Source organism: Hypomesus nipponensis, chromosome 8 (genome assembly GCF_054491055.1).
Source record: "Hypomesus nipponensis isolate SF chromosome 8, ASM5449105v1, whole genome shotgun sequence".
NCBI lineage: Eukaryota > Metazoa > Chordata > Actinopteri > Osmeriformes > Osmeridae > Hypomesus > Hypomesus nipponensis.
Genome location: NC_140368.1, coordinates 1,207,501 through 1,220,200, shown reverse-complemented (window position 1 = coordinate 1,220,200; position 12,700 = coordinate 1,207,501). Strand labels below are relative to the sequence as shown.

The 12,700-nt window shown below is 49.0% G+C and overlaps 1 protein-coding gene across 3 annotated transcripts in view; it reads right to left on the bottom strand.

Moving 5' to 3' along the window:
- The window catches only part of LOC146274661 (uncharacterized), a 34,845-nt gene that overhangs the window by 1,428 nt on the left and 20,717 nt on the right, over positions 1-12,700 (bottom strand). For 2 of the 3 annotated variants that reach the window (XM_084702995.1, XM_084702996.1), the window contains exons 9-40: positions 11,999-12,061; positions 11,806-11,877; positions 11,657-11,713; positions 11,254-11,376; positions 9,702-9,755; positions 9,538-9,573; positions 9,281-9,406; positions 8,641-8,694; positions 8,497-8,532; positions 8,371-8,412; positions 7,987-8,049; positions 7,839-7,874; positions 7,641-7,724; positions 7,387-7,452; positions 6,827-6,892; positions 6,062-6,151; positions 5,937-5,972; positions 5,558-5,611; positions 5,407-5,463; positions 4,183-4,242; positions 3,940-3,981; positions 2,919-2,946; positions 2,742-2,816; positions 2,603-2,628; positions 2,416-2,514; positions 2,158-2,281; positions 1,688-1,761; positions 1,425-1,556; positions 1,101-1,148; positions 897-950; positions 519-713; positions 24-136 (exon numbers count right to left, since the gene is read on the bottom strand). In XM_084702995.1, the coding sequence (XP_084559121.1) occupies positions 24-136; positions 519-713; positions 897-950; positions 1,101-1,148; positions 1,425-1,556; positions 1,688-1,761; positions 2,158-2,281; positions 2,416-2,514; positions 2,603-2,628; positions 2,742-2,816; positions 2,919-2,946; positions 3,940-3,981; positions 4,183-4,242; positions 5,407-5,463; positions 5,558-5,611; positions 5,937-5,972; positions 6,062-6,151; positions 6,827-6,892; positions 7,387-7,452; positions 7,641-7,724; positions 7,839-7,874; positions 7,987-8,049; positions 8,371-8,412; positions 8,497-8,532; positions 8,641-8,694; positions 9,281-9,406; positions 9,538-9,573; positions 9,702-9,755; positions 11,254-11,376; positions 11,657-11,713; positions 11,806-11,877; positions 11,999-12,061 (2,285 nt within the window). The remainder of the gene's footprint in view (positions 1-23; positions 137-518; positions 714-896; positions 951-1,100; positions 1,149-1,424; positions 1,557-1,687; positions 1,762-2,157; positions 2,282-2,415; positions 2,515-2,602; positions 2,629-2,741; positions 2,817-2,918; positions 2,947-3,939; positions 3,982-4,182; positions 4,243-5,406; positions 5,464-5,557; positions 5,612-5,936; positions 5,973-6,061; positions 6,152-6,826; positions 6,893-7,386; positions 7,453-7,640; positions 7,725-7,838; positions 7,875-7,986; positions 8,050-8,370; positions 8,413-8,496; positions 8,533-8,640; positions 8,695-9,280; positions 9,407-9,537; positions 9,574-9,701; positions 9,756-11,253; positions 11,377-11,656; positions 11,714-11,805; positions 11,878-11,998; positions 12,062-12,700) is intronic. The other variant, XM_084702997.1, reaches the window with a different exon arrangement.

The following is a 12,700-nucleotide window of genomic DNA, read 5'->3' as shown; positions in this document are numbered from 1 at the left end:
GAAGATGGAGAATCCACACTCACCAGAAAGGGTCAGTCAGAACATCCCTCCCATCGAAGGAGTAAATAGGTACTCTGGGTAAAATCCCTCCATCACCATTGAACAACTGTTTCCCATTGCTGAACAGAACATCCCCCTATAAAGACCCACAGCACAGCATCCTGTTACTTAGGGAATCATTTACGTTTTGGGTCAAGTCAATTATTAATATGTATATTGTCTAAGTTGAACATATTGACCACACAATATCTTTCTCCTGAAAACAGAAATTAATTTACGACTGTATAAACATCCTGGCTTTCTAACAACTTCACAAATAGCCATGTAAATCTAGTTTAAAAACGTTATAAATGCATAGAGCAGTAACAAATAAGAAAAATACGTCAACATTTGTTTTCCTTAAAATACATATTTTTACCCAAACATTTATGTTAATTGAATATTTTGTTGCTATTGTGATTCCTCCTCCTCCGGAGGTTGAAATGCAGTAACCACCCCACAGCAGGTGGTGTTCTCACCCTGAGGTTGGTGATGGGCAGGTGGCTGTAGAGAGGGAGGATGCGGTGGGCTAGATCTTGAGCCCCGGTGGACAGGAAGCTGTAGAAGTGCTGTGTCAGGCCCATGGCTCGGCCCTGCTCCTGGCACCTGCGGTCAGCCTGGTAGGCTCCGCCCATGTCCCCGGTGTGGGGCTGGTTGAGGGCCACCAGCAGCAACTGGAGTGCACACAGAGGTCAGAGGTCAGGGTGTACCGTGGGTCAGCTAGCACAAGAGGATCAGGAACACGTGAATGTAGGGCCTGAAAGTACGTGTGGGTACACACTCTCACACGCACACACCACACACACACCACACACACACTCTCTCTCACACACACACAGGAAGCAGCCTCATCCCACCCTTTGCTGAGGGTCAGTGATCCGCCGGGCGAGTAGGCTGGGCAGTGGTCGGGTCTGACAGGGAGAGAAACAGACAGACTACACGTCAGACTACACACACACAGCACTGCCTTGTTCTTAACCCAGAGGAGCCCTGGTACCTCACTGTGGATAAAAGCGTCTGCTAATTGAACACATCCTGATCATGAACCCAGCTGTTGTCACCTGATCTTGCTGGATCTGGTTGGTGAAGGGAAGGATCAGGTTCCCAAGCTGTGGAGAGAAAGACATGTTGTTTCAGAGAGTAAGAGGGTGTTTGTCACGTCACTTGTCAGTGTCTCTCTCCCTCTCCCCCTCTCTCTCAAAGTCCTTCTCAGGCCATTTCCTGAATGTCCTCCCCTTTTTCTCTCTTCCTACATGTCCTGTCCTTCTTCACTGTCTATCCAATGAAAGCAGAGCTCTGTATATTAGAGAGCTCTGAACGTGGATGTTCTGCCGCAGGGTCTGTGTGTGGATGTGGAGCACCTGCTGATGCTGAATATGATGTACCTGGACCTCCTTCCAGCCCCGGGGAACCTTGATGTAGAGGCTGGAGGAGCGTCCCTCCACCAGGCTCAGCACCCCGGGCCTGTCCTGGCCCGTCTGCACCATCATCGCCTCCCTGGAGGGGAACGTCCTCACCTGCAGGAGGAACACGGACACTCAGACCCCTGGTCACCACACGGCACAACATGTCACAACACCTCACATCGTGTAAAAGGGGAGAGCCGGAATGGACGACACACACACAACAAATGGCTTCAGAAACTCACAGGACCAGAACCGTCAAAGGAGCCTGGAGGTCCTGGCTGTCCAGCTGGGCCAGGCGGACCAGGAAGCCCAGCCACTGAAATCACCAAACAACCATGTCTCAGATGGAGAATTCACTTTGTGTTCATGTCAATCACAGTATAACTGTTGGTGGTCACTGAGGCATGTCAGACAGACAGGCTGAGGAGTGTCAGACAGACAGGCTGAGGAGTGTCAGACAGACAGGCTGAGGCGTGTCAGACAGACAGGCTGAGGAGTGTCAGACAGACAGGCTGAAGAGTGTCAGACAGACAGGCTGAGGAGTGTCAGACAGACAGGCTGAGGAGTGTCAGACAGACAGGCTGAGGCGTGTCAGACACACAGGCTGAGGCGTGTCAGACAGACAGGCTGAGGAGTGTCAGACAGACAGGCTGAGGAGTGTCAGACAGACAGGCTGAGGAGTGTCAGACAGACAGGCTGTAGTTCAGGGTACCTGATGAGCGTCCAGGTGGGCCAGGGGGGCCAGGGGGCCCCCGGAACCCAGGTCTGCCGTACCCAGGAACACCAGGGGCCCCCGGGATGCCAGGGGGGCCCATCACGGAGTCTCCCTTGGGACCCTGGAAGCAGGACAGCACTTTCAGAACACATCCACATTCAAGTCAGATTAATTTAAACCTAATACATTTTGGTTCAATTCAGTCAAGTACAGGAAAGTTTGATTCAGGGTGTGGTGGTGTCCAGGGAGACTCACCATCAGCCCTGAGTGACCAGGGGCACCAGGCAGGCCCATGGACCCCGCCTCCCCCTTCTCCCCCTTCTCCCCCTTCATACCCAGCTCACCTCTGCTGACCTGTCAACACACACACACACACACAATTAATAGCTCTAGAGTTTGATATTTATCTAATGACAGTGTTTGGTGATTCACAGAAACTCACCATAGATCCGTCAGGTAGATATTTAACTGTGGGGAAATTGAAGGATTAAGAACAATCGCCAGTAATTTAAAATCATCAAAACTTGAACTGAACGATCAGATAAGTTCCCTCATGTAAGGGTCATGGTGTGTAGACATACTGGTTGGGGCTGGAAGTCCTGGCAGGCCTCTCTCTCCCTTTTCTCCTTTACTCCCTGTCAGACAGTCGCTGCCCCCTAGTGGACAGGCATGGAAAGGCAGCACAAGAGTCAGCATGCATATAACAATGCTAATAAAATCATTATTTTCATGCTGCAGTACACTTCACACGCACTCACCATTTGTGACGTTTCCATCACGGTTAATCTGCGCAGGGGTAGAATATATTTTAGTAAACGTTCCAATATTAGCTAAAATACATCAAGTTATTTATGGGATGCAGTGCACGAGGAGAGAGGGCGTTCATGAGATGATTCCAGGGAGCATGCCTACCACTAAAACAGGAAGTGAGGTGAGTCCAGAGAGCATGCCCACCACTACAACAGGAAGTGAGGTGAGTCCGGAGAGCATGCCCACCACTACAACAGGAAGTGAGGTGAGTCCAGAGAGCATGCCCACCACTACAACAGGAAGTGAGGTGAGTCCAGAGAGCATGCTCACCACTACAACAGGAAGTGAGGTGAGTCCAGAGAGCATGCCCACCACTACAACAGGAAGTGAGGTGAGTCCGGAGAGCATGCCCACCACTACAACAGGAAGTGAGGTGAGTCCAGAGAGCATGCCCACCACTACAACAGGAAGTGAGGTGAGTCCAGAGAGCATGCTCACCACTACAACAGGAAGTGAGGTGAGTCCAGAGAGCATGCCCACCACTACAACAGGAAGTGAGGTGAGTCCGGAGAGCATGCCCACCACTACAACAGGAAGTGAGGTGAGTCCAGAGAGCATGCTCACCACTACAACAGGAAGTGAGGTGAGTCCAGAGAGCATACCCACCACTACAGGAAGCCGGAGGGTTAGTGTTCATGGTTAGACTCCACACACGTCCCCACAGGGACACACTGCATGCTGGGATAGCAGCCCCAAGCCGGGGACAGACATGGCCTGGGGACCAGAATGTACCACATGCACAACTTCCTGGTTGTGGTGAAGGAGAGAGGAGGAAGTGAGAGATGTGATTACTGACCCAGTGGCTGAGTACGAGAGAGGGAGTGAACAAGTGAGTAAGTGTGAGTGAGTCAACTTGTGAGTGAGTGAATGAACGAGTAAGTGAATGAAGTGAGAGAAGAAGAGCCACTGAGAGAGGAAGGAGGAGCAGACTGGCACCACTGAGCCCTCCACCAGGGGTGCATCACTTACGCCCTTCTTGCAGTGAGGTCTGGGAGGGATGGGGAACACAGTCTTCATAGGGGGAGGAAGGGGGATGGGGGTAGGGAAGGAGAGGGAGAGAGGGGTAGGAGGGGAGGGAGAGAGGGAGGGAGGGAGGGAGGGGGAGGATGAGCATACGCAGCTGTACAGACACAGTATCTGACACAGTGAGAGATGGAGAAAAGGCTGATGCTGTAATACGGGTTAGAGGAGGTGGGGGGGGGGGTAACTTACTCCTTTGGGGCAGTTGAACATTCCTGGGCGACCTGGGGGCCCGGGGAGGCCAGGGGGGCCCTGAAAGCAGAGAGAGATAGAGGGGGAGGGAGAGTAAGAGGGAGGGAAAAATACACATGGAGAGAGAAAGATAGAGAGTGAAAGAGATAGATAGATAGATAGATAGATAGATATAAATAGAGATATAACTAGAGATAAAATAGAGGTTAAAATACAGATTAGAATTAAGATAAATTGATACAAATAAAGATAGATAGAGATAAATATAGAGAGATAGAGGTAGAGATATAAATAGTGATATACATAGAGATATACAACGAGATATATACAGATAAATACAGATAGAGACCAAAGGAAAGATAGATAGGGAGAGAGGAAGGGATAGAGAGAGGTTGAATCTCATGTCCCAGGAAGGTGGTCTGAAGTGAAGGTAGAGGGGGATGGTAGAGGGTGAAGGTAGAGGGTGAAGGTAGAGGGTGAAGGTAGAGGGTGATGGTAGAGGGTGAAGGTAGAGGGTGAAGGTAGAGGGTGATGGTAGAGGGTGAAGGTAGAGGGTGAAGGTAGAGGGTAAAGGTAGAGGGTGAAGGTAGAGGGTGAAGGTAGAGGGTGAAGGTAGAGGGTGAAGGTAGAGGGTGAAGGTAGAGGGTGATGGTAGAGGGTGAAGGTAGAGGGTGAAGGTAGAGGGTGAAGGTAGAGGGTGAAGGTAGAGGGTGATGGTAGAGGGTGAAGGTAGAGGGTGAAGGTAGAGGGTGAAGGTAGAGGGTGATGGTAGAGGGTGAAGGTAGAGGGTGAAGGTAGAGGGTGATGGTAGAGGGTGAAGGTAGAGGGTGAAGGTAGAGGGTGAAGGTAGAGGGTGATGGTAGAGGGTGAAGGTAGAGGGTGATGGTAGAGGGTGAAGGTAGAGGGTGATGGTAGAGGGTGAAGGTAGAGGGTGAAGGTAGAGGGTGAAGGTAGAGGGTGATGGTAGAGGGTGAAGGTAGAGGGTGAAGGTAGAGGGTGAAGGTAGAGGGTGAAGGTAGAGGGTGATGGTAGAGGGTGAAGGTAGAGGGTGAAGGTAGAGGGTGAAGGTAGAGGGTGAAGGTAGAGGGTGAAGGTAGAGGGTGAAGGTAGAGGGTGAAGGTAGAGGGTGATGGTAGAGGGTGAAGGTAGAGGGTGAAGGTAGAGGGTGATGGTAGAGGGTGAAGGTAGAGGGTGAAGGTAGAGGGTGAAGGGGTGAGGACCCACCGGTAGGCCCCAGTTGTCTCCCTTCTCTCCTTTTGGTCCAGTGACACCAACACGGCCCTGGAGACACACCAGACATCAATACACATTAAGTACGCAGTACGCAGTACGCTGTACGCAGTATATAGGATCCAAAACAAAGAGTATTGCTCACCGGTCGCCCAGGGAAACCAAACTCTCCCTTGGGTCCAGCTGGCCCAGCGTGGCCCTGCAGAGGATCAACCCTGACAGTCAGAGATGCACTCCAGACACAACACTGCTGTTGTTGCACTCTACTGTTTAATTTTTCAGATTGAAATATTGTTGTTGCACATCGTAGTCGTGTCGTAGCCTCGTTAGAGCTGTCTGATAGCCGAGATGTGTTTACTTTACACTGTGTCTGGTAAATACAAACCGGTCTTTCACACCGACCACTGAAATACTGTCAGAACTAAGTGCTTCTGATCCTTGATTTTTCCGACGTACTCCCACGATCATGACCTCTGACCTTTGAAGACAGGAAAGAGAAGGAGAAAGAACATCCCATCGCTCACCTTTGCCCCCGTTGGCCCGGCAACACCACCGTCTCCCTGCAATACATCCACAACACACTGTCAGTACAGAATCCTTCCATCTGAACTCTGACCCAGGAAGTGGTTTGTGTGAGGGAGGAAGTGACCTTGTTTCCTTTGGCGCCTTCTGGCCCTCTGAGTCCTGACATGGATGATCCATCTGCTACCATGACAACCCCTGGCTCGCCCCTCTCACCCTGCCAACACAAAACACGTTACTTGAAAAAATATTTTTTCAACCTTTAAAAACGTTTTCAAAAATATCTTTTCAATCTTTAAAAACTTTTTTTCCCTTTTTTTCCCCAATCTGTCAAAAAAAAGAGAGGAGAGAAGGAGAAAAAGGGAGGGAACAGAGAAGCCTAAAACAGAGAAGATTAAAACAGAGTAGAGTACAGTAGAGTACAGTACAGTAGAGTACAGTAGAGTACAGTACAGTAGAGTACAGTACAGTAGAGTACAGTAGAGTACAGTAAAGTACAGTACAGTACAGTACAGTAGAGTACAGTAGAGTAGAGTACAGTAGAGTACAGTAAAGTACAGTAGAGTACAGTAGAGTACAGTAGAGTACAGTAGAGTAGAGTAGAGTACAGTAGAGTATAGTAGAGAGTCCTCATCAAATACTCATCAATGATTCAAACTTTATTTCAAAAATATTTCTTTCAAAACCTTTCAAAACTTTTTCAAAAATATTTTTTCAACCTTTCAAAACTTTTTAGAAAATACTTTTTCAACCGTTTAAAACATGATTTCAAACACAGTGAAAGGAGAGGCGATGAGAGAGGAGGAGAGGGCAGAGGAGTAAAGGGGAGAGGAGAACAGAGAACCCTAAAACAAATCAGATTAAAGCAGAGCAGACACACACACATGTTCACCTTTAACCCCGGAGGTCCTTGAGGCCCAGGAATCCCAATATCTCCCTTATGACCCCGTGACCCCTGCTAGAACAGAGGTATGCAGGACACAGGTAAACACATATTCCATGACCCCGCGGATGTCTATCTACACCGTCCAGTTCTACCCTGCAGAGCGCTGGGGTCATGTAGCAGAGCAGGAACATACCCGCAGGTCGTCTGAGCAGCAAGAGTACGATGACGGTGGAATCACTTTAAATTACATCCAAATGGGTTTACATTCGAAGCTAAGATGGAGTTACCTGGCGATGAGCCTTAAATACAGATTGTTCCCTTCCTCTGACAGTCTGTCATAAGACTCACTGTTAGAAATCTGCATTTCTGATCCTTGATCTCCTGCAGTACTCTCTACATGCACCACTTGTACTGTATGTCGCTTTGGATAAAAGAGTCTAAATGCAAAAATAATTAAATATGACATAGTAATTGGTCCCATATGGTGTTTAACCATGGGACAGAGGTCTACATCCAGCCCCGCCAGCCCAGGCGAGGGAGTCTGAGATGGGGCTGGATGTACTCACCAGGGGCCCCTGAGCCTCCAAGACTCCTGAGATATTAAACACACCGTCCGTGTTGTTGAGCAGGAGCTGGTGGGGGAAACAGGAAGTGACATCATCTCACACATAGGAAGTGACATTGTTTGTCAAGCAGATCGTTTGAAGAAGTGGGGAGGATCAGGGAGGGAAATCCTGGCAGGCTACATATGATACTTGTAATAAGAACGAAGGTGGGAGGGGAGGTGAGGGAATGAGAGACGGTTGAACAGCAGCCTCACCTCCTGCAGGTTGATAACAGGTCCTGGGGGGCCAGGGGGCCCGGGTGGACCAGGGAAACTCAGCCCATCAAGGCCTCTCTCTCCCTGGGACACAAAAGGAACACAGTTAACCCCCCTCCATCCAAGACCAACACACCAGAACCACCCCCTCCGCCCCCACCACCCCCCGATCTGGGGCCCGGAGAGGAATCTACCGACCTGTGATCCTGCAGCACCCTTGTCTCCTTTCAATCCCTGAGGAAAGGAAGGACAATAACAAACACTTCAGCACTCCTCAAACACAACCAGACTAACAGAACAGTTAACCCATGTCTTTGGTACCAGGGGACCAGGGGGTTCTACTAACTGATGTCCCAGGCAGTCCATCCAGCCCTGGGAAACCGGGAGGTCCTGGTGCTCCTGGATCCCCCTGGAGGACAGAGGACACAACTTGATCACCTCCACAACACAACAGCCCTGTGCTGCTCCTCATCTTGGATGACAGGGCATGTTGTTACCGAGCGGACAAGTCTGTTCCTTCAAGCTGAGGGGTCAGAATGATTTTGACCTCTGACTTTGTGACCCTAACTATTCACAGATAATACGAGGGGTCATTTAGAAGGGGTTAAGAGAGTACAAGTTCAGGGAGACAAGATCCACTTCTTGTTCCTTCCTATTGGAGGGCCAATGGGAGGTAGAGTGATGGGACTACTTCCTGATCCTTCCTGTTAGAGGGCCAATGGGGACCAACCTTGACAGATGCACCTGGTTTTCCATCAAGACCGTCTTTTCCCTGGGAGGAGAGAAGGAGAACAGGCCTCTTAGAAACACTCCCAAACACTGGTTTTACACTGAAACATCATTGGACGGGACTCACCTTCGGTCCAGGAAGTCCTGGTGTTCCCCGGGACCCCTGAGGAAAACGACAGATCAGAACAGTTAGCATCGACCAGGTTCTACCAGGTCGCTTTACGCTTCTCTCTCTGACAGATCATCATCGTCGTTGTGAAGTGTGTTTTACCGTTGTTAGTCTGGGAGACAAGCCCGACCAGTCTGTGCCAGAGCCCTCCAGGTCCTGGAACAACACAACATCAACACTGGGACAACACAGAGGGGGGGATATCAACTCTGGACGATGATCTGGTAGCCGAGATGTAGTTACTTTACACTGTGTCTGGTAGCTGAGATGTAGTTACTTTACACTGTGTCTGGTAGCTGAGATGTAGTTACTTTACACTGTGTCTGGTAGCCGAGATGTAGTTACTTTACACTGTGTCTGGTAGCCGAGATGTAGTTACTTTACACTGTGTCTGGTAGCTGAGATGTGGTTACTATACACTGTGTCTGGTAGCCGAGATGTAGTTACTTTACACTGTGTCTGGTAGCCGAGATGTAGTTACTTTACACTGTGTCTGGTAGCCGAGATGTAGTTACTTTACACTGTGTCTGGTAGCTGAGATGTAGTTACTTTACACTGTGTCTGGTAGCCGAGATGTAGTTACTTTACACTGTGTCTGGTAGCTGAGATGTAGTTACTTTACACTGTGTCTGGTAGCTGAGATGTAGTTACTTTACACTGTGTCTGGTAGCTGAGATTTAGTTACTTTACACTGTGTCTGGTAGCCGAGATGTAGTTACTTTACACTGTGTCTGGTGCCTACCTCCAGATCCAGGCTTGACCCCCGTCCAGGGGGGCCTGGGGGACCGGGGGGACCGGGGGGGCCAGGCTTCCCTTCTGGGCCTTCTGAGCCTGGAACACCTGGGAACCCTGCTGGGCCCTGGTCACCCTGAGGCGGATGGAGAGGGAGAGGGAGAGCGACAGGTGATTTTTCCTAAGGTACATGATCTGCAAAATTCTGTGCACATGAAATCATAGATGTTTCTCTGGTGTAAATCAATCCTGGTAGAAAGTTCTCACCTTCTGTCCCTGTGACCCCATCACTCCCGGTTCACCCTGTCAAACACAAACACAGCCATATAAACCGACCATGTATACAGGGTGAGTATGCAGGTCTTGGTGTAGAGGCAGCAGACACACTACCACAGTGCCTGTGGCAGCAGGCTGGAGGGATCTGCTCGTACCTTGTCTCCTTTCACCCCGTCAGCACCAGGAACTCCATCTCTGCCATCCACCCCCTGCAACCACAGCAGGAGTCACACCTGCACTAGAACACCTGTACTATGTTACACCTGTACTATATAACACCTGTACCATATAATACCTGTACTATATAACACCTGCACTATCTGTACTACATAACACCTGTACTACATAACACCTGCACTAGAACACCTGTACTATAACACCTGTACTATGACACCTGTACTATAACACCTGTACTGTAACACCAGTACTATATAACACCTTTACTCTAACACCTGTACGATAACACCTATACTATAACACCTGAACTATAACACCTGAACTATAACACCTGAACTATAACACCTATACTATAACACCTGAACTATAACACCTGAACTATAACACCTGAACTATAACACCTGAACTATAACACCTGAACTATAACACCTGAACTATAACACCTGTACTGTAACACCTGTACTATAACACCTGAAAACTTAGAATGGGAATCTTAAATACATCACAAGTTGATGTGTTTGATTGAAATGAATGAGGCTGCAACCAAACTCAATCCAGTTGGTTTACAGTCACCGTATTCAGTGCCTTACTCACACAAAATACTTTCCCTCAGTAGAAGTTCAAAGCAGAACTCAGACAGTTAGTAAAAGCCCTCGTCATTCTCTCGTTAAAAAGGCAGATTTTCCCCAACATTGCAGCCAGGAGAAACCATGTTCCGTAAGAAGCGTTTCATCGTGAGGTAGCAGGGCCAAAAGCAAGGGCATCTGCCGGGTTATGCTGATGCTGATGTTGTGACATCATCTGGTTACTAAGGTAACTGTAGCTATAGCTGCTGGGACTGGACCAGGGTACAGAGAGCAGACCTTGTCTGGCCCAGCTGTTTACGTGGGAGAGGAGGGAGGGCAGCGTGGAGTGGCCAACAGCCAGACCACACAGACAGCTGGACTTGGTACAGTCAGAGAACTGCATTAACACCACCTTCTGACACCCCCCCAAACACACGTCCATGTTTCTCTAGAAGTCATAAACAAACAGAGTTGAAGCCCAGACGACTTGTGGCTCAGAAATATAGAGCGTTCAGAATAGTTGGGGGGAAAAATGCTGCCTTTTTGAGTCCATTTGTTCAGCTAACAAATGGAATCAGATTATAATACCTGTCCAGAACCAAAGCCAGACCCAGACCCTGGCCCGGACCAAGGTCCAGACTTGAAACTGGATCCGGAACCAGACTCAGAACCAGACCCAGAACTGGACCCAGAACCGGACCCAGAACCAGAACCAGAACCAGAACCAGACCCAGAACCGGACCCAGTCCCAGACCCAGACCCAGACCAACTAAACCACTCAGTCCCCTGGAACACACATACCAGGTCAGCCATTAAACAAAGGAACAAGACCCAATATCTGAAAATATAAACCACAAACCATTGTCTCACATTATCATATCACAACAAAACAGTAACTGGTCTTAGCAAGAAGGGTATTTTACTGATTAGGTTGGGATTAAGGTGAAGCTGTAGTTTTACTTACAGGGAGACCAGGTTTACCAACCCCCCCATCTTTTCCAGGGGGCCCTGGGGGTCCAGGCAGGGCGGGCAGATGGGGGCCCGGGGGGCCTGGGGGGCCCGGGAGCCCTGGGGGGCCTGGAGGACCCTGCAGCAACACATCACATTGTTAACAGGGTATGGGTCTAGCCTAGTGGTTAGAGCATTTGACAGCAGCTCAAGAAGTTGCAGGTTTAAATCCCCCCAAAACTCAAAAACCTCCCCCTTATTACAATAAAGTGTAATAAAGAACGCTAATGGTTAGTATAAAAATGCTTAGGTGCTGTGATGCCTGAAAACTAACAAATACTAATGCTCACGTTAGCATACCAACACAATGAGCCCTGCATTTATTAGTTACTGGGATGGCATGCTGCTGGATCACTTACTGAGATCATCTCCATGTCGCTGTCAAAGTCATCGTACCCCGAGCCATCAACCCCATCCTGGAAACCACAACACATGACATACAGACAAAGACAATGAACAAAGTACCCAATTAACCAAATGAGTCAATTAATCAATTACCCGAACGTACCGGGAGGCGGGACTTCCGTCCAGAAGGTCCTGGAGGTCCGGGGGGTCCGGGGAGCCCCACGCCAGGGTCGCCCTGGCAACGAGGAGACACACTCAGACAACACTCACGAGGTCACAGGAACCACACAGTCTATGGGGGAGAAGCTGAGTGGTTCCTGCATCTGACTGCAGATCTGGAGGTTGTGGATTAGTACCGTGTCTCCTTTGAGACCGGGATCTCCTGGAAGACCTGGGAATCCCTGGACACCAGGGTGACCCTGCGGGGAGGAGACACAGAGAACATGTGAGGAGAAAGTTAGTACTGTTGACTGTTTTTCTACAGGTACACTCTTGCACTTTTTGAGTTTCATGTTGTTCAATTGTAACTTGTTGAACTGCATGCTCTTATGGTTCTTCCGTTTGGCACTTATTTGGTTTTCACAATGTGTGCTTCCTGTTTTGGCTGCTTGCAATGTTTGGGGCTATCTCGTTGTTATGATCAGTGACCTATGCAATTTTGTAAAGCTCTCTCTTGGAAGTTGCTTTGGATAAAAGCGTGTTCTATAGTTCTGAAGACTTCAGGAACAGTCCTGGACAAGGCCTACTCACTAGGATGCAAGCAAGCGAACACAAGCCCTGTTAGAGACCTCAAACGAGCAGGGCCTTCAGACCAAACACCTGAATAGATTTACATCCATTTACATTGGATTTACTCAATGTAGTACATTGAACTACTCTGAGTGTGTACTATAACAGTGCACTGCTTTGAGTGTGTACTATAACAGTGCACTGCTCTGAGTGTGTACTATAACAGTGCACTGCTTTGAGTGTGTACTATAACAGTGCACTGCTCTGAGTGTGTACTATAACAGTGCACTGCTTTGAGTGTGTACTATAACAGTGCACTACTCTGAGTG